The 26,350-nt window shown below is 63.9% G+C and overlaps 1 protein-coding gene across 9 annotated transcripts in view; it reads left to right on the top strand.

Moving 5' to 3' along the window:
- The window catches only part of FRMD1 (FERM domain containing 1), a 33,378-nt gene extending 7,129 nt beyond the window's left edge, over positions 1-26,249 (top strand). For all 9 annotated transcript variants that reach the window (XM_077900061.1, XM_077900036.1, XM_077900083.1 and 6 more), the window contains 13 exons: positions 9,692-9,813; positions 9,969-10,104; positions 14,013-14,103; positions 17,181-17,260; positions 17,535-17,611; positions 18,534-18,720; positions 18,857-19,012; positions 19,556-19,621; positions 20,079-20,147; positions 20,767-20,941; positions 21,502-21,834; positions 22,969-23,048; positions 24,116-26,249. In XM_077900061.1, coding sequence (XP_077756187.1) covers positions 10,036-10,104; positions 14,013-14,103; positions 17,181-17,260; positions 17,535-17,611; positions 18,534-18,720; positions 18,857-19,012; positions 19,556-19,621; positions 20,079-20,147; positions 20,767-20,941; positions 21,502-21,834; positions 22,969-23,048; positions 24,116-24,241 — 1,509 coding nt within the window. In that variant the 5' untranslated portion in view covers positions 9,692-9,813; positions 9,969-10,035 and the 3' untranslated portion in view covers positions 24,242-26,249. The remainder of the gene's footprint in view (positions 1-9,691; positions 9,814-9,968; positions 10,105-14,012; positions 14,104-17,180; positions 17,261-17,534; positions 17,612-18,533; positions 18,721-18,856; positions 19,013-19,555; positions 19,622-20,078; positions 20,148-20,766; positions 20,942-21,501; positions 21,835-22,968; positions 23,049-24,115) is intronic.
- The last annotated feature ends 101 nt before the right edge of the window (positions 26,250-26,350 follow it).

Genomic DNA, 26,350 nt, shown 5'->3' with positions numbered 1-26,350 from the left:
TCTAATCATGGAGGTCCAGACTACATTTATTTTACTCCACACGAAGGCACGATTAGAGTCTATAAAGAGTTCCAAAGACTTAGCCTCTAAATCCCATGTTTGCTGCAAAAATCTAAGAGCCTCTTTGGAGTTTCTGTAAAAAGACTGTGAGTTTGTTTGGGTCTGCCCTTCTGGATACAGCTACCAGCTTGAGCAGATGAAAACTTTGGAGTTGGTCCAGGAAACCTGAATCATGTTGTAAAAGTTAACGTATAAATTTGGATGGAACCTCATTCTGATCTACAGTGACATCCCCATTTGTGGCTGGACATCACCAAGTGTAATACTGAATGTTTGATTCAGTGTGTGACAGACTAGGAGAAGTAGTGCACGAGTGGTGAGCGTGACCTTGAGTTCTAAAGTACAGGAGCATAGGACCATGACTCTGAGCTCTGAGGTGGGGGAGCATATGTGATGACCGTGACCTTGAGCTCTGAGGTGGGGGACCACATGTGATGACCATGACCTTGAGTTCTGAGGTGGGGGAGCACGTGTGATGACTGTGACCTTGAGTTCTGAGGTGGGGGAGCACGTGTGATGACTGTGACCTTGAGTTCTAAGGTCGGGGAGCACATGTGATGACCGTGACCTTGAGTTCTGAGGTGGGGGAGCACGTGTGATGACCGTGACCTTGAGTTCTGAGGTGGGGGAGCACGTGTGATGACTGTGACCTTGAGTTCTAAGGTCGGGGAGCACATGTGATGACCATGACCTTGAGTTCTGAGGTGGGAGAGCACGTGTGATGACTGTGACCTTGAGTTCTGAGGTGGGGGAGCACGTGTGATGACTGTGACCTTGAGTTCTAAGGTCGGGGAGCACATGTGATGACCGTGACCTTGAGTTCTGAGGTGGGGGAGCACGTGTGATGACTGTGACCTTGAGTTCTGAGGTGGGGGAGCACGTGTGATGACCGTGACCTTGAGTTATGAGGTGAGGGAGCACGTGTGATGACTGTGACCTTGAGTTCTGAGGTGGGGGAGCACGTGTGATGACTGTGACCTTGAGTTCTGAGGTGGAGGAGCACATGTGATGACCGTGACCTTGAGCTCTGAGGTGGGAGAGCACATGTGATGACTATGACCTTGGGTTCTAAGGTGGGGGAGCACATGTGATGACCGTGACCTTGAGCTCTGAGGTGGGAGAGCACATGTGATGACTGTGACCTTGGGTTCTAAGGTGGGGGAGCACGTGTGATGACTGTGACCTTGAGTTCTAACAGCTCTGGGTCCTTAGAACCATCTTCCAGGATTGGATGCTGTGTGCTCCATACAAGTCAAAGGCTGCCTTTGTGCTCTCTTCTTTGGCCAGGCCTATCTCATGGGACAGCGGCCATGAAGGTCAGCCCAGTGATGGCCTTCTACCTGGGCCAGGTGTCGTCCATCCACTTAGTGGGTTGTTATTGAGAACTTAACCTTAGCCCAGATGGTCATCAAGGCCGTGGGGACGCAGTAGCCAGGACACACACACTGGCTGTGGAGGAGCTTGTGTCGGTGGGCAAGGCATGTAATCAGCAAGAAATTAGGGAAGCCATCTCAGTCCCACTGCATGTCGGGAGGAAACAGAAATGGTGATGAGCCTGCGGGTCGCTGGAGGGAGAGCTGTGGCCTGGGTGGCCAGAGGAGCCCTCTCCACAGAGGTGGCATTTGAAGGAGACGAGAGTGAGCCATCGGCCCTGCTAAGCAGCTCTGAGCACAGCCTTGGGGGAGAGATCCCAGGGAGCCGGGGTGCGCAGGGCTCCACTGTTCCAGCTGCCGAAGGGCGCCCGCTGGCAAGGCCAGTGGTCGAGACCGGGCACTGCAGCTGTCCAGACAGTTTCTTCATGACGGTAGATCTGCTCCAGAGTGAGGGGGAGCGGGGTAGGACCGGGCTCTGGAGGGTGGAGGGGGGATGAGACGGTCGGCCTCATACCCGGAGGTGAGCAGCCCAAGGCCTTTGTTTCTGATCGACCTTTGCACGGCAGTGAGTAGACACGGGGTCCCTCAGCAAGGTTTCTGGGTGCCCGCTGGGTTCGTGTGTCACTCCACAGCCCTAGTTCTCAGGCACGGTCCTGGGGACTGGATCAAAATGCAGATTCTCTGGCCCCACCGAGCTTGCCGGGCCTGCCACAGAGTTCCCGTGTTACAGATGTGCGGTGTCAGAGAACCCTGCTCCCTGGGGCAAGGGGCCCCTGAAGAGGCGAGACAGAGGCCCACGGGTGGGGGGAGTCTGCAGACAGCACCCCGGGGAGGAGGGCCGGCGGGGAAGCGGAGGTGCTCGAGCACCGACTGGAGGAAGAGCGTGGGGAACGTATTCCAGGTGGAAAGATCTAAGGTGGGCCTATGAGGCGCAGCAAGCAGCTCGTGGGCGAGGATTCGGGGCAGGGCCTGTAGGGTGTGGGTAGCATGGGGCCCGACGAGCCACTCGCCCCGCAGGGTCCCCTGATGCCAGGGATGTGAGCAGTCTTCTTCATAACCAGGGAAGATTTGGGGTGGCCTTAGTCTTTTTCCATCAAGTCCTTAGGAAGTTGGCAGCTCGCACTGGCGATGGCAACTCCTAGTAGTTCACAGGGCACCTTTTCCTACTGAGCCCAAGGCAGTGAAGAAATGGACCCAGGGACCCCACATACGCTTGGAGAGGCTGCAGCTCCTTCCGGGGCCTGCAGGGGTCGGCAGGCCAGGCAGGTCACCCCAGAGCCCACCAAGCAGGCCAGAAGTGAAAGCGGTAGGAAAGCCATGGGTGGAAGCCAGGAGAGCTGGTCTTCAGAGATGGTGCGCCTCAGTTTCCAAATCTGTACAACGAGAGTAATAGCCCCTCTAGAGGATCAGTGCACTGAATCAAGTCGGCAAATGTTCTAGGCAAGTAGTGGGTATTTTTTAACTCCGCATATATTTGTTGAGCCCACACAGCAGGCCTAGAGCTGCTCTTACGGGGGGCTGCAGCAGTAAGACTTTCGGAGCTGCCTGCCAGCGGGGACAGACAGACATAAATGAACAAACGTGTCCAGTTACCTCAGTGCTGTGGGGGATGGTGAGCGCTGGAAGTGAGGATGAGCCTCCCCAGCAAGGAGACGTGAGCTGATTTCTGAATGCAGCGAGGTGACAAGCCAGGCAGATGTGCAGGACAGAGCCTTCCATGCAGAACAGCAGGTGCAAAGGCCCCGGGGCAAGAGGGCAGGGAGGTCGGGGAGCAAATGGATCAGCCATTGGAGGGGCTCGAGGGCCACTGTAAATTTCCAGGACTCCAGCTTCTCCCTTGAGAGAGGGGGAGCTATTTTTGGGTTTTAGGCAGGAGTGTGGTGATCTGCCCCCTGTTCAGCAAGATTCTGGAGGCTAAGGTGTTGAGTATGGGGGGGAAAGTCTGGAAGGAGAGACTTTGGGAGCCTACTGTCACTGTCCAGGCTGGAGGCGAGAGATTTGGACCAGGTGTGCGGGGGCTACGTGGGCAGGTAGGTGCAGGGGTGTTTCCAAGGTAAAACATTGGGATTTGCTACTGTCTGGGCTTAGAGGACGGGGAGGGGGGAGAGAGAGAGGAGGTGGCCACAAGCCCTGTGTCCTGAGCAGTGGGAAGGACAGAGCGTCGTTGCTGAGCAGGCCATCGTCTTCACTTCTTGGTGACAAGAGTAGCACCTGGCGGCTCGTCAGTGGGGCTCAGCACTTGTCCCCTGGATGCGTGAAGGGGTCCTGCCAGCATTGGGGTGACCTGGGGCCTGCTGGGGACGGTGCTCCCCACTCCAGGGCTCCGGGCTCCTGGCTCCGGGCTCTAGGGCTCCTGGCCCCTGGCTCCTGGCTCTGGGCTCCTAGCTCAGGGTTCCTGGCTCCCAGCTCCTGGCTCCTGGCTCCCGGTTCCTGGCCCCAGGCCCCAGGCTCCTGGCTCCAGGCCCCTGGCTCCGGGCTCCTGGCTCCTGGCTCCTGGCTCCAGGCTCCTGGCTCTAGGGCTCTTGGCCCCTGGCTCCGGGCTCCTGGCTCCTGGCTCCAGGCCCCTGGCTCTGGGCTCCTGGCTCCGGGCTCCTGGCTCCTGGCTCCTGGCTCCAGGCTCCTGGCTCTAGGGCTCCTGGCTCCTGGCTCCAGGTTCCTGGCTCTGGGTTCCTGGCTTCTGGCTCCTGGCTCCTGGCTCCTGGCTCCTGGCTCCTGGCTCTGGGTTCCTGGCTTCTGGCTCCTGGCTCCTGGCTCCTGGCTCCTGGCTCCTGGCTCTGGGTTCCTGGCTTCTGGCTCCTGGCTCCGGGCTCCTGGCTCCAGGGCTCCAGGGCTCCCAGCTCCCGACTTCAGGCTCCAGGCTCCTGGCTCCAGGTGCTGGCTGTGCCTGCCGTGTGGGGTCTTACCTTCCTCTGGTACAGACTCCTGCTTTCGCACTAAACCCCAGAGACACTTCTGTCTGAAGCAGAGCGTTGCCATGGCCATGTCTACCCGAGGTTCCCTGCCTGCACGGTGCCCTCGGGAATGTCCAGGAGGCCCAGGGGCGGACAGTGAGGATTGAAAAGCACCAGAAGCCAGGTGCTTCTTAGCATCCCAGGCACAGGGGCTTAGTGGTGGGGGTGAGGGGCGGGGCGGAATGAGGAGGACGGCTTGCTTCCCCCCCTTAAAAGCTGTGACAGAGGGCACACTGACACCCCTCCAGGAGGCCTAGGGCTCAAGGGCAGCTCTGTCTGTGTGGTCAGGGCAGGGCAGGGCCTGGATTGGGGGTGGGAAGGCCTGGGTCCCCACAGGCACCCCTGACGGCCGGGAGGCCTCTCCGCATGATTGCACCTCCAAGTTCTGTGCAGACTTGGTGCTTAAAGCCGTTCGGGGCTAGACCCCCTGACAGACAGGTGGACCAGGACGGGGCAACCTCAGCGTCTGGGGCCTGTGTCTGGGCAGCAGGTGGCATAGGAGACCCGCAATGCCCCTTCTGCTTGGAGGCAGGGCCAGTGACGGGGGCCGCCCTCCTTCCCAGGCCCCTGCACTCTGTGGCCCGCCCCAAGCACACCAGGGATGAGCTCCCTGTGGCCAGGACGCCCTCTGCCCCCCCGAGGCTGTGCTGTGGGCATCACCCTCGGGACCGCGCTCCCTGACCACCTGCTTGAGCAGGACAGCCACCGCCACCGCCACCGTCATGGAGGCCCATTGTCCCCCTAGACAGGGAGGGATGGCATCTGACCTCGGGGGGCCGCCCCCCTCAACTTCCGTCTGTGCCCCGTGCCTGGCAGAGCCGGGTCTGGGGAGAATAACATGGAAAGGATGAGGGTTCTGGTTTTTCTACAAAAGTCTGCATTGTCGTGACCTAAAGGGCAAAGCGACCTTGAGCTGAGGCCCGGCTCTTTGGGGGCGGCCCGCTGGCTGTGGCTGGGAAGCTCTGTCCCTGCAATTTTTCTGCTGGCAAGGAGGGTTGCAGTCTGTCTCTGGGGGCCCCACGGAGGCCGATGCCGGGGCACCCCAGCACCTGCTTCCCCACGCCTCCGCTTCTCCCGTGACCCGTCCTGCTGGGACTGTTGACTCCCTTTGGCTTTTTTAACCTCGTGGTTACAAGCGTTTGACACTGAGGACGCACAAACATCCCGCACATCCCATCCTGACACCCCCAGATGTGAAGTAACCACCTTCCCTGCATGCGGACCCCATGTCCCCTGCTCTGCTCATGCCCCAGAAATGCTCCTCTGGCTGGTGCGCAGACTCCCAGCCCCGGGGACGGGGCACCAGCTGCAGTCCGACGGGCGACGACCGAGCAGGACGCGCTAGGGGCCGGGCCAACTCCGCTGGCCAACAAGCTGGTCTCACTGCCTGTCTTTGTCCCCAAAGAGGCCCCTGGGCTGCCGGCCACCCCCACCTGGTGCTCTGTGGGGCGAGCACTCAGGCTCCCCGTGAGCCTTCAGGGCCAAGCGGGGGGAGACCCTGGCTCCGGGAGGTTGGAAGTAAAGCATCATGTTGTGATGAATGGATTCATACAGTGGGGGGCGGGGGGGAACGGTCTTCTCTGTCTCCCCAGGGTGGAGGATGTGCTGTGGCCCCCAGCCTGGGAACGAGGGCGCGTCCCTGTCCTTGTCTGGCAGACCCGAGTCTGGGGCCCTGGGGACCCCGTGTTGGTGCTCGGGGGGACTGAGTGCCCCCACCCTGCCCGTTCCCATCCCCAGGTGCTCTTCTGTTCAGGTCACTTCACGTACGGAGCCTCTCGCTCAGCTGGGCGGGCTGACCTTTCTGATTTCGGAACACGTGTTCGCTGTGACTCACGGTGATTCACCTGTGAAGGGGAAGCCTTCCGTAAGAATTTACACAAAAAGCACACACCATTGAGCGAGAACGTACTGAACGGTTTCTGAACACTCCGTGGCTGCTTGAAGGCATCGTTCACGAAGGGTGGCCAGGACGTCTGTCCCAGCTGGCCTAGGACAGTGACCACCTGCCCCTGGCCTGGAGGTACCCTCCCCACCTCTGATGCCCGGGGCCGGGCAGGGCCTGTCTAGGAGGGGAGGCGGGAGCACTGCTGGGGGCCTGACCTGTGCTCCACCGGAAAGAGATGATGGCACGCTGCATGGGCCTGGGGGGGGGGTGGTCTCTGGTGCGCCCAGGAGGTCACTCCCCAGGGGCCCAACAGCCTTGTGCTCTGTGGCTGGGACATTCACAGCCCTCGTCCCGCCGTGTCCATGCAACCTGGGCCCCACCGGCTCCCCTGGTCTGTCCCTTCCCCGTGCCCAGAGGTGCCCCGTGGCGGGGTGCTGGGCCGGGCTGGTGGCTGGACGGGTGTGAGCCCAGGGGCCCGTGCCCACCTGCAGGATGGAGGTGGCTTGCTGTTCGACCCTCGAGAAGTGTGTGCAATCACACGCAGGGTGTCACACACACGTCTGTCCAGGGTCGCAGGCTGTCCCCTGCAGCCCGCAGCAAAGGTCAGTGAGGAGAAAAGGCAGCTGGCGTGGCCCGGAGCCGAGGGTGCTCGCACCAGCCCTCCCACACGCCCGGCTGTGGGGCTGCGGGTTTTAATTGAGGTCAAGAATTCTGACGGGGCAGCAAGCAAAACACGGCCCTGCGTGGTCAGCACACAGCCTCCGGCCGCCTGTCCTGTCCCTGGCAAGCTCCTCCTGACCCTTCGGGGGCCGGGGGCCCCCACCTGCCCTGCCCTGGCACGCTGCAGATGTCTCGTGCTTCCCGAAATGCTGACGGCTCATTCCCGAACTGTTAGTAGGAGTGGGCGCCTTCTGTGGGATTCCAGCAGGTTCTCAGCAGGCTTGGGCCTTAGAAACGCCGGAGCCAGGGGCCCTGAACAGGCCTCTCTACTTTCTGTGCCTCTGTTTCCCTACTTTGAAAATGAGCAAGGCAGGCCGCCCTGAGCCACCACTCCGTTCTGGGAACAGTGGGGATGAGGGAGCGTTCGTGAGGTGCTGTGAGGGCCCACGAGGCCCGAGGGCGAGGTGCCACAAGGAGACGCACGGTGTGTGCGCGCCGGGCGCCGGGGCGCAGGCGAGGGGAGGCCTAGTGACCTCTGAGCTCAGAGTCCTTCCCCCTAAGATGGGTTGTCGTCCAGGCGGAGAAGGGCCAGAGGAGAGGCTGGCAGCCGGGTGCCCTGGGTCCCCGAAGCTGTGCGCACCACACACCCGCATGCACATACCCACATGCCTACACGCACATACACGCACGCATGTGTGCTCACGGCACGCCTGCCGAGCAGGGCCCTAGCTCTGCCATCTGCCGAATGACTTCTGTGCTTTTCTATGATTTTATACTATGTTATGTATTTAAACAGCTTTATGGGGTCTGACTGAAACACCGTAAAATACGTTCGTCTTCAGTGAACGGCGTAACGCATTTTAGTAAATCTGTGAGTTGTGCAACCACCACCATGGAACCTTCCCATCGCCCTGAAACAAAACCCCATGCCTGTGGGCGGCCACAAACCCGCTTTCTGCCTCTATGGGTGCTGCCTTTTCTGGACGTTTCAGGGACTCACACAAAATGCGTGCTGTGGGCTGGCGTGTCCCGGGCAGCAGGACGTTTGGGTGTCCGTTCGCGTGCGGGCCCGTCACGCCTTGGCATTGCTGAACGGTGTCTCTGCGCTGCTCGTGAGCCTGTGCTCTGCGGACTTAGATGTCAGAAGCTTTATTTTCAGAACATTCTTAGCAGAGGACGAAGACCAGGTCTGCAGCGCGGGGGGCGTAGGTAGGGGGCAGCTATCGGGGGGCAGCCAGAGAGGGGCTGGCACGGCCGCAGGATGGTAGGGGTGCAGGGGGGCCGCTGCTTCCCTCACGCCTCTCCCGGCTCCTCCCCACTTTTGATGGCGTGAGCTCATCCAGAAGACAATTAAGCGTTGAGAAGTGGTGTTTATTTTGGGGCCTCGCCACATTTCTGTTTTCCCAAGGGAGGAAAGCTTTTACCCTCCTGACAAGCCTGAAAACAGTGGTCGGTGACGGGTGGGCAGGTGTGGAGGGCGGGGAGCCGGCACTGGGGCCCGCGGAGCTGGGCTCACCTGGAGGCCGTGTGGCCAGGCCCGTGCCCTGGGACTTGCCCCCCACCCCAGGGACTTTGTGAGGCGGGTGGGCGGGGGTGGGGGTGGGGGCTTTCCATCCTTACAGAATCCCTGGGTCGCACTCTTGGGAGGAGCGCAGGGGCTTCTTTTCCTTGTTTCTCACTGGAGTGTTCGGAGCTCATTGGCCGCAGGTCCTGTAAAGCTCGCGGGGGCACCGTCACCCCCTCGCACAGCGGAGGAACCGAGGCCAGACGCATCATGGCCCTGGGCGTCCGCTGCACTGGTTCTCAGCTTCCCTTCCCGGGGGGTGCAGCACCTGCTTCCCTCCTGCCACGGCCCAGGGGCCCCTGCCCACCGCTCCCCGCCCCGGGTCTGGCATGTGTGTGCTCTGTGGAGTCGCCCTGCCGCTGCACGTCCTCGCCGTGTGCCTACGCTCCTGGCCACGTGTCCTGTGCTGTGACGGGAGCCGTGGGGACCGGTAGTCACTGCGCCACAGGCCGCAGAAGCCAGTGAACTCCCTGAAATACCGGTTGTGTTCTCTCGGGCTCTTCGCCCTCTTGAAAGGAGATGCATGTGTCCAATGATGAACAGCTTTGCACCTGCTCCAGGGAGAGAAAGATAGGGCAGCAGCTCTCAGGGGCCCGAGTCTGGGTGGAAGGGGCGGGTGGGCCACCCTCATGGGACCCCCTGGGTGGCCGGGTGACAGGAGCACCTGCTCGGCCAAGCAGAGACCTCTCCGGGGGGCTTGCTGTCCGTCCCCTGTGCTTCCGGGTCTGGAGCCACCGTTCTGCCCAGAGGGTCAGGGTTCACGGGCAGCAGCTCACCCGGCCTTCACCCGTGGCAGGCATTACTCACTGTGGGGCAGGTAGCAGGTGACCCGCAGCCAGGGGCCGTGACCGGAGTTCCTGCGCTAAAGGGAGTCGGACTGTGCCTACAGGACATGTTTGGGGAACAGTGTTGCTACACGCTCCTGATTCTCTCCCCTCCAGGAGGGGGTGCTGGGGCCGGGGGAGGCACCCTGATGCTGCAGGTGCCCTTCTGGGTTCTGCTCTCCCTCTGCCCCCACCTTCTCCAGGAACCTCAGGAATGATTCGGGTGCTGGCTTTTGTGTCCTCACGGGCTTCTGCATGGCCCTCTGTCCCGGGCCCCGGGAAGGAGGGGGGCCGCGAGGTGGTCCTGGGGGAGCTGGGGTCACAGGAGCCAGGGGAGGGCGGGGCCGGCCTGACACTGTTTATTTGCATTCCAGCCAACGCGTGCCCCAGCTACTTATAAACCTGGACCTTGTCCTGGCCCAGCCGCGGGCTGCCTTCCGCCTACCTTCCCAGCCAGCTCAGCAAGGAGCCCGGCCCCCGGCTAACCTGCAGTGGGGTGAGTCTGGGGGTGCTGTGCTCCCCACCTGTGGCTGGGGGGCCGGGCCGCGCCCACCGGGTGGTGACAGGGGGCCCCGGGCGTCCGGGTGGCACACAGGCTGTTGGCAGCTCGGCCCCTCCCCGGCCATGCCCCTGACCAGTCCTTCCCCGCAGGAGGCCATGGAGGAGGCCCCGTCCTGAGAGCCTGCGTGCAGCCACGGGAGCGCCGTGACACAGCGAGATGACCGCAGAGGCCAGGGATGTCCTGGTTCTGCTGCCCACGCGGGAGCAGCTGCGGCTGGTGGTGGGGGTGAGCGTGGCGGAGAGCTAGGGCTGTGGTGGCTGTGGGGGGAACAGTGAGGGATGACCGTGGGGTGACCGTGGGGGGATGGTGGAGGGACCGTCGGTGGACCCAGGGGGTTGACTGTGGGTGACTATTGGGGGGACCGTGGAGGGCACTGTAGGGGGGCAGAGGGGGTGTCACAGGTCCCTTCTTCCAACAAGACAAAGATGTTAGGAAGTACGAAGTGGCATTTTGTGGCACATTTCATCTCAAACACCAAAGCTCTGTGGTCTTGGAAACCAGCAGGCAGCTGGTGTGGCCTTGCCTCGGTTCTGGACAAGTCCCCTCGGCCCTTCTTCCCTTTTATTCTTCATCGGCCCCACTTGGCTTCTAGCGAGGCCCCACTTTCCCGGAGCTCTCTGACACCCCGCCTGCCCTGCGTCTCAGGGAGGTGACCCTCTTGGGCTCTTCTGCAGCGCCTGCCCCCTCCCCAGGGACGCCCACCCATGAGGGCCCTGCTGGCCCAGGCGTCCACCTCCCCGCAGCAGGTGCAGGGATCCCAGCCCCCGCCCCCCGGCCAGGGCGGTGCCCCCAGGGCTGCCTGCCTTCGTCCAAGCGCCCGCGCCCGGGCTGGGGGTGCCCGCAGAAAGATCGCGGCCGTGGGTTCCCCGTGACGGGCTCCGCCGCGGGCCCTGCGTGGCCTCCACCTATCCCAGCACTCAGGCCCCCCCTCGCGAGATGCCGACCCCGTAACCCGTCAGTTCCGCGGTTCGTTGAGTGCGCCCGAGCACGGCTGACAGCCCTGGGGAAGGTGCGGCCGCAGAGGCCGGGGCGCCCTGACCTGGGGCTGCCACCCACCTGCCTGCCACCCACCAGACCGTGGAACCTGTGTTTCAAACGGGATCAAGATTCCCTGGAGCTTTGAAGGCTGATGCCTGAAACTCTGCTCACAGGGCCGTGTGGCTCTTCTGCAAACCTCCGTCAGACGACGCAGTAGCTTGAAAATCCAAGACGCGTAACGAGAAGTGGCTTGTGTACCCGATTGCAGACAAACTTCCTTGCTCACCCTCTGCATAGCCCACTCCGGTGGACCTGCCCCCCGGACACGGGGCCATCGTGTGTGCAGCCACGACCTCCTCCCGAGCCACCCTTTCCCATGCGACCCGTCACTCCAGGGGCAGAACGGTCCCCAGGCCATCACTTCCAGGGTGGCCCGCGGTCACGGGGAGTGTCAGCCTGCACCTGGTCCCCCTGGAGACTGGGTCCCGCTCTATCCTCCCTCCCCCCCACCCCAGGCAAAGCTGCATCCCTAAGTAGGAGAATTGGGAGATTAGGGTCCAGCTTTCCACAGGGGTGGGGCTGGTAGACAAAGACGTCCCCAGGGGCATGTGGCAGGCCCGGGGGACAGAGCCCCTTTGCTGTGCTTCACCTGTTGGGGTGCGTGAGGACTGGTCGTGGAGCAAACTTCAGTGGGGACCTGCTGGATGGAAAACTCCAAGCACCGCCCAGCCGGAGCCTCTGTCTGAGCTCTGAGGGTGCTGCGCTCTGGGCCCTTCCTCATGGGCGGTTAGCAGGACAGGTCAGGTCCAGGTTGGGGGGAGAGGAGGTCCCTTCCAGTTCTCATCAATTGTTTGAGTGAAAAGTGGAGGGGTGTCGAGCCCCCCTAATGCAGGCAGTCTCTGGTGCGCAGGGGACCATGCCCCTCCACCGTCAGCATCCCGCACGCCCCTCCCTGTACCAGAAGCCCCCATGCCGAGCACCCCGGGGGTCATGCACACCGGCTCACTCAACCCTCTGCGCACGCTCCTCCTCGGTCTCATCAGTCGTGTTTTACAAAGGGGACACTGAGGCCCAGCAGGGTGAGCGCTGAATGGGTGTGTGCCCTCGCAGCAGGGACCAGAGCAGGCCCTGCGGGGTCCCCTGCCTGGAGCAGCGGGAAGGACGCCCTCTCACCGGTCTCGGGCGGAAGGTCCCTGGTGCACACTGCCGGCCGGGGAGCAAGTTCAGTCCCAGCGCCTCATCCTGGGAACACGGAGGGTCGGGGCCGCCTGGCCGGGGCAGAAGGAACCGCTGTTCCCCTCCGCTCTCCCTCACCATGTTTCCATTGAGTTGAGAGGGACAAGAAAACCCTAGAAGATTAGCTGACCCAGGAGATGGTGTTTTCATTTTGAGGGAAAGTGGGGTTCATGATAATGCAGCGCGAACGTGGGCGAGGCTTGGCAGAGAGCGAGAGCCGCCCTCGTTCTTTGTCCCACATCCCGCGTCCCGCTGCCCACTCACGGGTCCCCCCTCCGGGCGGGTGGGAAGCCCTTGGCCTGCTGGTGATGACGCACTTGGAGTCCCTCTGGACTTCTGGATTTGGGTCAACGCCAACGTTGACATCAGCACCAGAATCTCTCCAAGCCTCAGTTTACCCGTCTGGTGATGAGAGGCTGGAGCTGCTGGGAGGGTATCCCGGGGGTCCTTTGAGGTGCCTCTGACCCAGGAGCGATGGTGGGGTGGGACAGTGGCCTTCACCTGTGTCCTCGGCGAGCCGGAGGCACGCGTCACCCCTGTGGCAAGCTTGGCTCCACATCTGCTGCCAAATTAGTAGATGGAGGACACTGGAGCCGGTGTTACAGCGATTCACGGCTGCAAAGTCGAGGTGCATCATTTGACTTGAGCCTGTGGGGAGACAGGTCCTGGAACCCCTGGGGCTGTGCCGTGCCCAGTACACCCCTTCTGAGCAGAGTGCTGGGCGAGAGCCCGTGGATTCGAGCTCAGCACTCGGGTCTGTCCTGCTCCCACCCGTGGGTTTGTGCGAGGGCACCCCTCTCGCTGCAGGGCCCAGAGCCTGGGTGGCCCGCGGCAGGCAAGGCATTTGCTCTCAGAGGACACAGGTAGGGCATCCGGTGCACACCGGAGACGCGGCCTGGACCGTGAACCGGGACTGCCCGCCAGCCCCAGGAAATGCCGAGGACAGAGGAGCGTGCCAGGCGCCCGGAGGAAAGGCGCCAGTGGGTGCAGACACGGGCAGCACCATGGGGGCCCGGACGGAGCAGCGGCCAGAGGGAGGGCAGCCTGGCAGCGGGCCCCAGCGCCGGCCCTTTCCTGAGCCCTGATTCAAGTCCACAAAGTGTGAAAAAGTTGAATTCATGAGACAGCTGGAAATACGAACACTGGCTGGATATTCGATATTAGGAGATGGTTCAGTTTTGAGGTGTAACGAAGCGCTGTTGGGGTAACGTGAAGTAGACGGGACAATCGATGCGATGGGCGAGCGCGCCCTTCCCCGCTGCGCAGGCGAAACCCAGCGGAGGAGCGATACGTGCTCAGGAATAGCGGCAGCTCCCGCCCCGTGGGTGGGAGCCAGGGGGCCTCGCAGGTGATGGGGGAGGGCCGGCGTTCCCGGAGGCTTGGGGGGTCCGCCTGGGCCTGACGCCCGGCAAGAGGCACCTGCGGGTAGGCTGAGGCAGGAAGGTCCCCCCTCTTCGAAGGCCCAAGGCTCAGATCCCACAGCCGACCTGCTCAGACTGCGGGGATCGCTGGGCGGGCCCAGTGACCTGAGAGCACCCTCAGCCCCTTCTGACTTCCAAGCAACCAGGCCCACTTCTGAGTGCCCACACCCCAGGCCTGCTTTCAGGAGTGACCCAGGTGAGGGGGGTGTACATGAGGACAAAGGCCGGACGATGCCCTGGGGGCACGAGAATCCCCCCTCCCCGTCCTTGGGCGGCCCCTGCACAGGCCAGGATGAGACAGTGGGCTTCTGTCCCGAGGTCAGGGCACGCTCAGCCTCCCCCGCCCTGGCTCCCTCGTGGCCCTGCTGGGTTGGTGGGCACCAGGGTCCAGCGCGGGCAGGAACCCAGGGGCCTGGGTGGAAGCAGCGGTGGCCCTCCTGCTCCTGCTGGACTGTCCACCCCTTTTAGGGGCCCTCAGCCTCCACCCACACCTTGCAGGTGCAGGCAACCGGCCGTGAGCTCTTCCAGCAGGTGTGTGACATGACCAGCATCAAGGAAGCCCACTTCTTTGGCCTCAGCGTGGTCAGAAGTAAGTCCGCATTGCCCCGGATGACCCGCCCATGGGCCCCGCTGCCCCCTCCATGAGGTGCAGCCTTAGGGCATCCTGTGTCGGCGGTCCAGGCTGTCAGGCCCCTGGACGGTCCCCTGCTCTGCTGTTTGTGGGCAGCACCTTCCAGTTCCGGGGCTCAGACAGAAAGATGGGACCACAGGCAGGCAGCGCGACCGGGGCTGGGTTTGCAGCAGCAGCTTCTGGCTTTGCTGTTAAATTTTAATACTGGTGGACTTTCCCCAATTTGCACAGAGAGCTGAGTTAATGGGTAGTTTTACCCCCAGTTGGAGGTTGACGTCTACAACCCCCACTTTAACCATTTGCTGCTCTGTGTCTGGGTCCACAGAGGTGACACAGCCAAGGAAATAAACACGTACATAAAACCCCACTTTCTTTGGGGGTGTGTGTGCCAGGGGTTAGGTTTTTACGCTCCGTAAGTGGAATTACTCCTGGTTCCTGGGACAGGGCTCATCAGCGGCAGGAGGCCCCCTGACTTCCTGGGGGGCCCCAGGGAAGGCCAAGCAGTGAGGATCCTGCTGGGGGACTGCTGGGAGCCCCTGGCCCCTGATGTAAGCCTCATCTTCCAGGACCCCCAGGGCCCAGGGCTGGAGCTCGCTTTGCAGAGAGGGTCTCAGGGATGTGCAATGAATTCCTGAAGCCCGGGGCCGGTGGAGCCTGGGGGCCTGATCTGGGGAGGGAAGCAGTGGGGGGCGGGGGGCAGTGGTGCTCTCCCCTCCCTGAGCTGTACCGCCTAGAGCCCATGTCCCTCTAGGGGACTTTGCCGCCCCCGACGTCTCTGGTCCTGTGTAGCCTCCAGGCCCACCATCCACCTGCCTGGCCAGGAGTTGAGAGGACAGGCTGCCACCACCTGACCCATCACGGCCCCGCTGGGGCTCTGGGTGTGGGCCTCATGTGGATGGATGTGCAGGGAATGTTCTGGACTCAGGTGTCACCCAGAGACCAGTGCAGGGCAGGAAGCTGCAGATGCGTTTCCTTCCAAGTATCCCCCAGAGGAGCCAAGGCTGCCAGGCTTCCTGCCTTTAAATCGCTGCGAGGGGGCAGCCCGGGTGGCTCAGCGGTTTAGCACCTGCCTTGCGGCCCAGGGTGCGATCCTGGAGACCCGGAATCGAGTCCCACATCAGGATCCCTGCATGGAGCCTGCTTCTCCCTCTTCCTGTGTCTCTGCCTCTCTCTCACTCTCTCTCTCTCTCTCTCTCTCTCCGTATGTGTCTCTCTTGAATAAATAAAATCTTTAAAAAAAAATTGCCACAAGGTGTGCTCCAGGATGGCGGTGTCCGCGCCAGGGAGCTGGTCTCTGACCTTGGCTTCTGTGGTTACCCCTCTGTGGCCTCAGGAACCGAGAGGACAGTCGGTTGTCTGCAGGGAAGTAGAGGGGGGCGTGTTCCCTCTGCTCTTGGCCCCCTCTGGCATTTGAGGGTTTAGAGGAGCTTTAAGAGAAAAGGATCAGGAGAGTGTTTAGGGGCACGTTGGAAACCCCACGGGGTGGGTCGAGTCAGTGCCAGAAGGACGTGAGCCAGGCTTGGAAGCAGTCGTCTCAGGACGGAGGGGCTGGTTTCTGCTCTGCCCACTTTCTGTGTGCTCCCGGTTTCCTGCCCTGGTTGGGGGGAGCACCAGAGTGTCCCGTTTCCCCTGGACTCGATGGCCTAAGGCAGCCCCAAGAGTCCCCCCTGCATGTGCTGGACAAGCAGATGGACCCTTGAGGGTCCCTGCGGCCAAGAGGCCTCATGAAGACGTGATGGAACAGCAGCGGGGGGCAGTTAATGTTGGTGGAGGGTCCTGCCTGTAAGTGGGACGGGGACCACCTCTGGGATGGGGTCCTCACAAGGAGGGATCATGCCCTCAGCAGGTGGAGGTGAACCCCTGTCACAGTGGAGGCCCTGGGAGCCCCCAGTAGCTTGTGGAGCAGGGCCTATGGCTCAGCGTCGCTGGTGTTCAGGCTGGTGGCTTTGGACCCAAATACCTGAATAATGATGCTGGGGAGTTGGAACCCAAGCAGGGACCACATCAGCTCTCAGCTGTGACCTCCGTGTGTGTGCATGTGTGTGCGTGTGTGTGCATGCATGTGCATGTGTGTGTGCGTGCACCCACGGATGTTGTACCCTCCTCTGGGCATACAGACTGACCAGCCAGGCTGCGGGGTCCCAGGCGGGAGTGGGGGCCCCCAGGATCAGTCCAGGGTGGAGGGGGCCGGCAGGGGCTGGGGGCCGAGGGGGCTGGGGGTGGTCTTCCTGGAGGAGGTGCATTTACTCAGCGGGGCTTCCCAGACGAGCGTCTGCTGCTCCTGCCAAGCGGCCCTTCCTGGTCACTCACCTCTTCTGAGTCGGGACATCTGAGATGGCCACGCTGAGAAGCGGGTGGGCAGGTTTCAGGAAGGAATTTGGGGTCACTGCCTGCCCGGCCTCCTTCTCTGCAAGGGGAGATGGTGCAGAGCTGCTCCACCCGCCACGAGCACCCAGTGCACGTCCAACGCGGCCTGTCCCTCTGGCTGAGCCGCTGGCCGCGGGGCCCTGAACCACTGCGCACCCTCCTGGTCATGGGATGGAGCCCTTCCTTTGGGGACCTGCACCTTTCAGGTGGGAGGCTCATGGAAGGTCATGCTCTGGTGACCCCACGGTTGTGAGGGGTGCACATGTTGGAGACTGAGGTCTAGAGCCAACACCAAGGCAGGAGACCTCTGCATGCAGCCCAGGGGCTGGGACAGAGACAGAGAGACAGAGAGACAGAGAGACAGAGACAGAGGCCGAAACAGGCGCTGTGGACCCCAGGCGGTGAGTGGCCACCCTGCCCGCAGGTGGGTCTGGCCGTGAAGGACCCATCGGGGGCTGGAGGCTGCACCCCACTTGCCTGAGGCCGAGCGTGCAGCAGGCACTGGCGTGGGTGGCTCTGCCCGTCCCCTGGAGCGCCGCCTGGTGGAGCGGCCACCTCCTGACCTGGCATGCGTGGTGGCCCGCTCCCCCGAGCTGTGGGCGATGTGACCCTGTGACCCCCGCGGTACCTGGGGTGCAGAGGCGCTGACGAGGCCCTGCTTCCCTTAGACGACGAGTACATGTTCATGGATTTGGAGCAGAAGCTCAGCAAGTACTTCTCCAAGGACTGGAAGCGGGATGCGCACGAGGTAAGTCAGACCCGCGGGCGGCGTGCGTCTGCTGTGTCCCCAGAGCGGTCCCTGGGGGGCACAGCCACAGCCCGCGGAGTCGGCAGCAGGGAGGGGTGCTCCCGAGTGTGTGGACAATGGGCTGGGATGTCCCCTTCTGGGAAGGAAGACGACGTCACGAGAGTCCTGGAAGTGCCCCGGCTGTCACCGCCGGAGCCGATGTGGGGGACCCAGTGGCACCGAGCCGGGGCCTGCCCGGGTGGCCACTGCCCTCCGGCTGTGCTTACCCCCCCAGGCCGGAGGGCGGCCCCGCGCGCCCTTTGTCACCTTCCTCAGAGTGCGGTACTACGTGGACAACGGAAGGGTCATAAGGTAAGTCGCCGCCGTCCGAGGACGTTCAGGGGATGGAGGCGACCTTCCCGGATACCGGGTCGTGGGCAGGGCGGGCTCTGCTCAGCAACGCGCCCTGGGAACGCGTCGCCCTCCCACTCGGCTTCTCTCAGGGGGATCTGTGCCTGTCACCCGGAAGGACTGGCCTGTCCCGCGGGGGGCGCCGCTCTCGGCCTGGGGGCAAGGGTGCCGGGCGGGCACCCCTGGGGCCTCCTGCCTTGTGGGGCTGCTTTCTTGAGGGGTCGCCCCGAGTACCACATGGGGACCTGAGCCGCTGGACCAGGTGAGCGGAGCCCGGCCCCCAGGATGCCCTGAGCTCCTGCCGGGGGGCCAGTGACAGATGGCTGGGGAGGAAGGAGTGGGCACGTGTGGTTGTGTGGAAGGTTCTGGAGAGTGGGGGTGGGTGGTCATTTGGAAGGTTCTGGAGAAGTGTAGATGGGAGAACTGGAAGGTGGAGGGTGGCGGAGAGTAGTGTGACACCAATCACGTTACTAGTGTTAGAAGATCTGAGCCTGCTCTCTTGCCTGTCATGTTGGGAAATTAGCAGAAGGAAATCCGTGTAGGCTGGGTGGGCCCGGTCCAGTGGATCCCATGGGATCCCAGCTAGCGGTGCATGAGCTCCTCTCTGGAGCACTGCACGCGGCCCGGGGCGTGACCTGACCAGGGAATGAGCCTGACCTCAGCACTTCCACTCTGAGCACTGAGGCTCCCTGGCTTCTCGGCTGCAGAGGTCACCGGCCAAGGCCATCTGTGCCATGCTGGAAAGTGGCCTGTGGTGTGACAGGGACGGGAACCCCTGGGACTCGGAGAAGCTCTGAGGGCTGGGGCGGGGGGGCAGCAGGTGGGCCCCAGGCTGTGGCGGGGCAGGAGCCGCCTCCCACCGGCACCACCTGCTGCCTTCCAGCGACCGGACGGCCAGGCACCTGTACTACTGCCACCTGAAGGAGCGGGTGCTGAGGTCCCAGTGCGCCCACCGTGAGGAGGCCTACTTCCTGCTGGCCGCCTACGGGCTGCAGGCCGACCTGGGCAACCACCGGGAGCCGGTCCACGGGGGGAGGTACTTCGAGCCCCAGGCCTACTTTCCGCCGTGGGTAAGGTCACCTGCTACTCAGCAGCGGTGGAGAACCTTCTCGGCCCAGGCCCTGGGGCGGAGTCCCTGGAGGCCAGAGGGGCAGGCGGGGGACAAGAGAGCAGGCAGGGACCAACAGGCCTGCGGCCCTTCCCCAGATCATCGCCAAGAGGGGCCGCGCCTACATCCTCAGGCACGTGCCGGCCATGCACCGCGAGCAGCGGGGCCTGGACCCCAAGGAGGCTGTGCTGTGCTTCATCAGAGAGGCCTGCCGGCTCGAGGACGTCCCCGTCCACTTCTTCAGGCTGTACAAGGTCAGGCCCTGCGGGACCCGGGACTTCAGGCCGCCCCACACCTGCTCTGCCCAAGGGGCCCAGATGAGCTGAGCCCACGGGGCAGCCAGGACATGTTGCTACCACTGGCCTGGGCCCAGGCCCTGACCCCGGGACTGGGTGGAGAGTGTCCCCACAGCCAGCCCGGGACCGGGCCCTGACCCTGGGACAGGGTGGACGGCGTCCCCACAGCTGGCCTGTGCCCCAACCCCACCGGCCTCCTATGGTGGGAGCTGCCCCACCTGGAGCCCTAGCGAGGGGGACCGTCTGTGGAATGGGACCGATTCTGGCATTTTCCTGCCGCGGTCTGCGGGCAGCACGGTCTGGGGGAAGCTGGGCGGAGGGCCCGTGAGTGGGGCTCCAGGAGCTCAGCTACCAGGGACGCAGAAGTTAGAGCAGGTGAAGGAGGCAGGGAGGTGGGACCAGGCCTCTGGCCTCACAGGGAAAGGGCCCTGCTGTCCCTGGCGGGACCCACCCACCGCCCGGCACAGGGCTCTGGGCCTCTCTGAGGGTCGTGTCCTCCAGGACAAGAAGGAGGACAGACCTACCATCATCCTGGGACTGACCCTCAAGGGAATGCAAGTCTACCAGGTACCGGAAGAGTCCCTGCAGCGTCCTCCCTCCCCCCTGCCCCTCCTCCCTGCCCCTCCTCCTCCCCTTCTTCTCTCTCTCCCCTTCCCCTCTCCCTCCTCCACCTCCCCTGTCCCTCTCTCACCTCCTCTCTCCCCTCCTCCCCCTTCCACCTCCTTCCCCTCTTCCTCCTCTCTCACCTCCTCCCTCCTCCTCCCCTCCCCCTGTCCCTCCCTCCTCCCCTCTCCTCTCCCTCCTTTCTCCTCTCTTCCCCCTTCCACCTCCTTCCTCCTTCCCTTCCCCTCTCCTTCCTTCCTCCCTGCCCCTCCACCTCTCTCCCCTCTTCTTCCTCTCTCTCCTTCCGTGCACCTCCCCCTCCCCCACCTCCTTCCACCTCCCCACCCCTCCCCTCCTCTTGGAGGGCTGACTTGGTGCTCCCTCCGGTGGACCCTCCTGAGCGGCTCTCTCTCCTTTGCAGGAGGTGAACCGTGCCCCCGAGCTGCTCTATGACTTCCCCTGGTCCCACATTGGGAAGGTGGCATTTCTGGTACGAGCTGACAGAGTTGAGGTGGGAGGGCCCAGCCCACCCTTGGACTTCAGGCCATCCCCTGAGCCCTCATCCTCTGTGGGGCCCAGCCCGAGCCCCCGCACCTGGGGCGTCCAGGGCCTGGCTCTTCGCTGCAGGGCATAGTGGCCCTGCCCTTGGGAAGTGCTTCGTGGCCGCCGCCCCGGCCTTCGCCTTCTGATCCCCGGCGACCTTCCGGCTCCCTCGTGGAGACCACAAAGGGAAGTGAGGAGTCGGCCATAGAAACGCACCTCTGGGGTGACAGCCTCCACGTGCCCCCGCTGTGTGTCCTGGCCTCACGAGGCCTCCCCGGCTGGGCCTGGCACTCGGGCTGAGCGCAAGGACAGCGAGGCCCCGGGCAGACGCTGGCCCTGGACCCTTGCTCCGGACGGCGAAGCGAAACCTGGCGCCGCGTCCTGCAATGTGGTCAGCCCCCGGGTTGGCCAAGGCTGAGGGCGGTGTCCACCTTAGACTCGTGCCCCTAACCGCCCGCCTGCGCACCGGCTGGCTTCCTAGTTAGGGGTCGGGGCCGCTGCTTCAGACACTTCTGTCCTGTTGTCACGTGGTTTCCCTGCAGTTACATCTGGTCTCCTCTGTCCAGGGGAAGAAGTTCGAGATGCGGCTGGACGGGCTGCCGTCAGCGCGGAAGCTGGTGTACTACACGGGCTGCGCCTGGCGCTCGCGCCACCTGCTGCAGCTGCTCAGCGCCAGCCACCAGCTGCACCTCAGCCTGCGGCCCGCGCTGCAGAGGCTACGGCAGCGGGAGGAGGCCGAAGGTGCGCTCCCGACTCTCCGGGCACCGGGGTTCGCCTGCGCCGGGCACAGGGCACGGCGGCTGGTGGCACCTCCGCTGGTCCCATGGTGGGGCGTGGCCCCTTGGCTCCTGTGTCCCCCTCCCAGGGGGATGAGGCGGCTCCACTCCTCCCGGGGCGCAGTTCTAAAGATGCGGCCTAGAGACCTATTGGATTCTGGGTCAGAGTTCTCAAGGGGCTGGGTGTGGCAGCCCAGCAGTCCGTGTGTGTGGGCAGCGGCGTGCCTCAGTGTGACCATGCTGCTCGCGTGCAGGCACGGCTTCGGGGTCCCTCGAGCTGAGAGCCACGCGAGAGCCCTTGGGAAACTATCACAAGGGGCTCCTATCTGGAGCTTACTGGCTGAGGGTGACAGATGCCACCTGGGCAGCCTGGGCTGTGACGGGGGTACCCAGGGCCACAAACCCCTCATGTTGTGCCTCCTGGGCCTCAGCGCCAGCTGACGATGGGCGGCCACTGTTGGCAGCCTGCGGCTCCGGGAAGGCGCTTATACCTACTGTTGGGGTGTCGGTCCTGTCCCCGCACAGAGAAGGAGCACTATCGCGAGTCCTACATCCGCGACACGCTGGACCTGGACCTGGACCTGGATCCGGACCCGGGCGGCAGGGGCTCCCTGGGCAGCGGGGGCAGCAGCCAGCACGTCCCCCGCCGCCTCTCCCTTGGGTCAGCTGACAGCTGCAGCAGCTCCCACACGTCAGGCGTCAGAGAGGCCGGGGAGATGGCGGTGGACGAGCCCCCGGGTGCTGAGGCCCTCCACGTGGAGATGCCACCCTGCGGCTCCAGCTCCATCCAGAGCGGCCACGGCACAGAGGCTGGCAGCAGAGGCCGGCCGGAGGGGGACGGCCGGGCCCGGGGAGACGGTGAGTGTGCCCCAGCCGGCCCCTGGCAGGGCCACTGCTGTGGGCACCAGGGCAATGAGTACAAACCGTCCCCAGAGAGGCTGCGGTGCGCGTAACCGGGATTTCCCTGCGACTCCTTCACCCTCCCCACTCCATGAGGCGGGCCTTGGGGTCAGGGGTCAGACGGGACGGCAGGGCCCTCCGTGGGGTGCAGCTTGATGGGGGTCCTGCAGCCTGCTCTGCAGCTGGGCACAAGAGGCTCCTCGGGGCCCCTCGTTCATCATCTGGCCATCAGGGAATGTCACCCAGATTTTCCTGCAGCCACACGGATCAGTGAAATCACAAGATGAGAGGCCCCCAGGAGTTGTAGGACCCAGTGTCCGTTCAGCTCAGCCCTCAGGGGTGCTTCTGCGGCGGTCTGGGCGTGTGGGGCCCTGGAGCGCCTTCCCCGGCACCTCAGGAAGGTCCCACTGGCTCTGCTGTTCCCTCGGCTGCGAGGGGCATTCGTGGGGACCAGCTGCAGGTCCCAGCCACTAGGGCCACCCAGGGCTACCCAGGGTCACCCAGGGTCACCTCAGGACACCAGGGCCAGCCAGGGGCAGGTGGTAAAGGACCACGTGGCTTCCGTCTATGTTTCTGTCCAAGCTCGTGGTCTGCAATCCAACGTGAACGATAATAATGATACGGAGCTTGCCCAGTAAGAGCGCGCTGTGACTGGACATCAGAGCGTTTGGTCAACCAAAGCAGCCTGGTGCCAGTGAGGAAGGATGGGGCGGTGCCAGCCCATGGGATGGGGGTGGGGAGGGCCCGGACCCTTGCAAGGCTTACGGCAGAGGGAGCCTGCAGGGCTAGTCCCATGGGGGCCCCGAGGGCGGGCGTCCTGTGCTGGGGCTGAGGCTTCCGTGGGCGAGGAGGAGCCAGGTGGTCCAGAGCGTGGCCCGCATGCTCAAGGAGGCTCAGACACGTCAGTGGGGAGCACGGGTGACCAGGGTGTGACCGCCGCTGACCTTCCCACCACCACGCTGCAGGTCAAGGGCCCTGGAGGGGGGGGGGTGCATGGAGGCCCAGTCCCAAGTCAGAGTGAGGGTCCCCAGGGGAGAAGCTGGGCGGCGGGGGCTCATCCCGGCTCTGCTCACGCCTCCTCCTGTCTCACAGCCTCTGGCCCGGAGCCCTCGGCAGTCGTGCAGGTCCCACTGATCAGGATGAGGGGCAGGTGTGCGGAGGCCCTGTACCAGGTATGTTACTGTGGCAGCCCCAGGCCAGGCAGCCCGAGGCCGGCTCCGGCACCTGCTCTCCTGGCCCGTCCAGGCCCACCGGAGGTCCCCGGGTGGAGACCCCTGGACCTGTAGTCAGGCCGTGGGGGAGCTTCCGGGGAACAAGGCAGGCAGGGGCTGGCCCCCTGGGGTCTCCACCTTCCTGGTTGAGTGCTCAGTGGGTGGCAGAGTCCACCCCCCCACCCCGGGTAGTGAGCACTCCAGGGGCTGCTCCAGGCCCCCCTGGGGCAGAGGAGAGACCGACCCCAATGGTTTGGGCTGAGGGTTCCTCACCTTGCTTGGAGCAGACCTGGGGGTGGTGCCCTGGACAGACAGAACATAAGGCTGTGATGTGACTTCCCAGGGATAGAGAGAGAAGCCGGTGCCCTGGGCAGGGTCGGTGCCCTGTGCAGCTGGGGGTCCTTGGGCAGAGACAGTGGATAGGACATGCCCCCCAAAGGGCGATGAGACAGCCTGCATCACCAGTGCGCTCAGCCCCTCTGCAGTGGTGAGCTCGCCCTGTGGGGTGCGAAGTGGCTGCAGTAGTTCGGTGTGGTGGGTGCGAGCTGGACCCCCACCTGGACAGGACCCCCCGCCCCAGGCGGCCGCCTCGGAGCCCGGGCAATGGACAGGCTTCCGCACACAGGAGATAGAGGCAGGAGGCTCTCCTTGACTTCGAGGATGCTTCCAGGTCTTACCCCTAAAATCATTCAAATAGTAACCAAGTCTGACAGGGGTGGGCTCTGCGTAGGGGCCCCGGGGGGACCCAGGACAGGGGAGGAGAGGGAGGAGCCGGTGCAGAAGGAGCCGCTCCCTGCCTGAGTCATCCTGGCCCGTGCCCCTCTCCTGCCCACAGAGCTTGCACCCGTGGCGGGCACTCGGGACAGGAGAAGGCTGGCTGTGCAGACAGTGGGCCCAGCAGGGCGCAGTGAGGGATCTGGGGGCGGGGACAGAGGGGGTGTGGGTGCAGGGAGGACAGACTTGGAGCCGTGGCCAAAGATGAGGAGGCAGGGCCGGAAGCAGAACGCACTCGCACTGTCCCCCTACAGATGCCAGAGGCAGAGCCACCCCACCACAGCCTGGACCGCGCACCGCCGGGAACCTGCAGGTCCACCAACAGCCTCTACCTGGTCCTGTGCAGGGAAGACCAGCTCCTGGAGGAGTTTGTGGTGTAGACGCCTAGAGATGGGGCTCTGCGCCCTTGGGGCTCACCCACGCTGCACAGTTTGTCCACGTGGCACAGCTGCATCCACGAGGCATGGCTTGTCCAATCGGGGCTCCGTCTACACACATGGCTCGTCCATGTGGCAAGTCCTGTCCACGTGGGGCTCTGTCTACACAGCACAGCTGCATCCGCACAGTGGGCTTGGCCCACACCTCCTCCCACCTCAGGACAGTCTCTGGCCCTCACCCCCTCCTGCGCTGGAGGCTCCGGCCACGCCCTGGTTGACTGAGGCCCTCCCCTCGCCCCCTGCCCCCCCTCCTGTATGATCACCTGTCAGTGGTGTGGAGCAGGCCCTGACGTCAGGCCTGGAGGGGACCTGGAGGGTTCCACTCTCGTGCCAGCCATGACGGGTCCAAGCTCCATCCATCTGTGTGACCAGGAGGCGGAAGTCAGGGTCCGACCATGCAGTCTCCAGGCGAGTGGGGGCTGGCCCCTCGGGTAGCCCTTCCCCATCTATTCTGGGAAGGAGGATGTGGTAGCCGTGCCCACACGGTGGCGAGACCCTGCAGGTTCCCTCTGCACTGACCCCTGATGGAGGCCAGACCACGCGCACAGCCCTGTGGGAGTCTTTGACCCAAGGCCACAGTCACCTGTCATTGCACTGGCCACAGGCCTCCGCTAGCCCAGTGTTTGCAATCCCTCTGTGAGGTGTGGTCTCGGCTGCCACCCCAGGCCTGGCTGGTGGATGACCCCTGTCCACCACCCACATGACACGGACATCCCGGGAGGCACCATGCCCGAAGCTGCAGGGTCACCTGGACACCTGGTCCCTGCGGAGCTCACAAAGCCAGACAGGCAGCTGGTCAACCAGCAAAGCCATCATCTCGATTCTGAATCCTCCTCCCTCGGCCCCAAGACAGAGCCCCGTGTCCTGGTCCTCTCCCATCACAGGTCACACGGCAGCGGTGATCTGCCCACAGGGGCGGCCAGGGCTCCTGCCCTGGGACAGTGCTGGGCACCCTCTAGGGGTCCGAGACTGCAGGTGAGATGGGGCGGAGCGGGGACCAGCCCCCCGCCACCCTCTGCACCCGACCCACGCTCCAGGGCTGGGGTTGGGAGAGTGTTCCCAGCTTCGCCATGACGCTGGCAGGTTCACAGCTCCTGCGGCAGCGATTCCTGGGAAAGTGTGCTTTTGAGGGACAGCTGACCTTCTCTGTGCTGTGGGTGCATCGAGAGCCCGTGAGCAAGCAGCACGGGACGGCAGGTGCAGGGCCGCAGCCGCAGCCCCAGCGTGGGTTGGCCCACGTGGGTGGGAGGCACGAGGCAAGAGGCACGGTGACAGCCACCCCACGCTGGGAGGATTTGCATAGTTGTGCCTTCCTTTCAAAGGCAGGCTGGCTTCCCTGAGGCTGAGCCCCGCTTGCAGGTGGCCTCCACCTGTGGAGGGACTGCACACCCCGCCCCGGGAGGAAAAGCAGGGCCTGTCTTACCTGCCTCCTGGCCCCAGGTGGGCCCTGCAACCCTTCTGGAAGCCCTGAGAGCAGGGATGTGAGACGGTTAATAACAAGCCCCGAGCCAGAGGCTCCTAGTGGGGCTCAGGGTGCGGGTCAGCTCGTTTGACCTGGGGCCCCTCTGGGCTGCCCCCACCCAAGATCCGCACCCGCACACCTGCTGTCCCCTTGACCTGGAGGGACCGGCCCCTGCCTGTCTGGAGGCCCCGAGCGCTCAGCGGGCGATGGTGAGCCCACTGCCACACAGCCCTGCGCCCGTGACGCTTCCCCGTCTCTGGTGCTCGTGCTGGGGCGGCCGCAGCGGCACGGGAGCTCAGACGGAGGGTGGAGCTGGAGCCCATGTGTGAGCGCACGTGCATGCACATGGCTGGGCGGGTGGGTGCGTGCACACTTGCACGGTGAGGTTGATGCCCCCCACGCTGGGCTTTTGATCCTTTCTGTGAAAGGTGATCTTGTGTGTGTGCACAGCGGGCACGTGTAATAAAGGACTGAACCCACGCCTTCACACGCACGTGCACCGGCCTGCACTGGGGCGGCCACGTCACACTGGTAGAGGACCAAGCTGGGAACATTCGCCGCCGCCGGGGGCTGCTCCGGTGAACATGCGC

This window comes from Canis aureus, chromosome 1 (assembly GCF_053574225.1).
Source record: "Canis aureus isolate CA01 chromosome 1, VMU_Caureus_v.1.0, whole genome shotgun sequence".
NCBI classification, from domain to species: domain Eukaryota; kingdom Metazoa; phylum Chordata; class Mammalia; order Carnivora; family Canidae; genus Canis; species Canis aureus.
The sequence above is the reverse complement of the archived record's forward strand: the minus strand, read 5'-3'. Positions and strand labels throughout refer to the sequence as shown.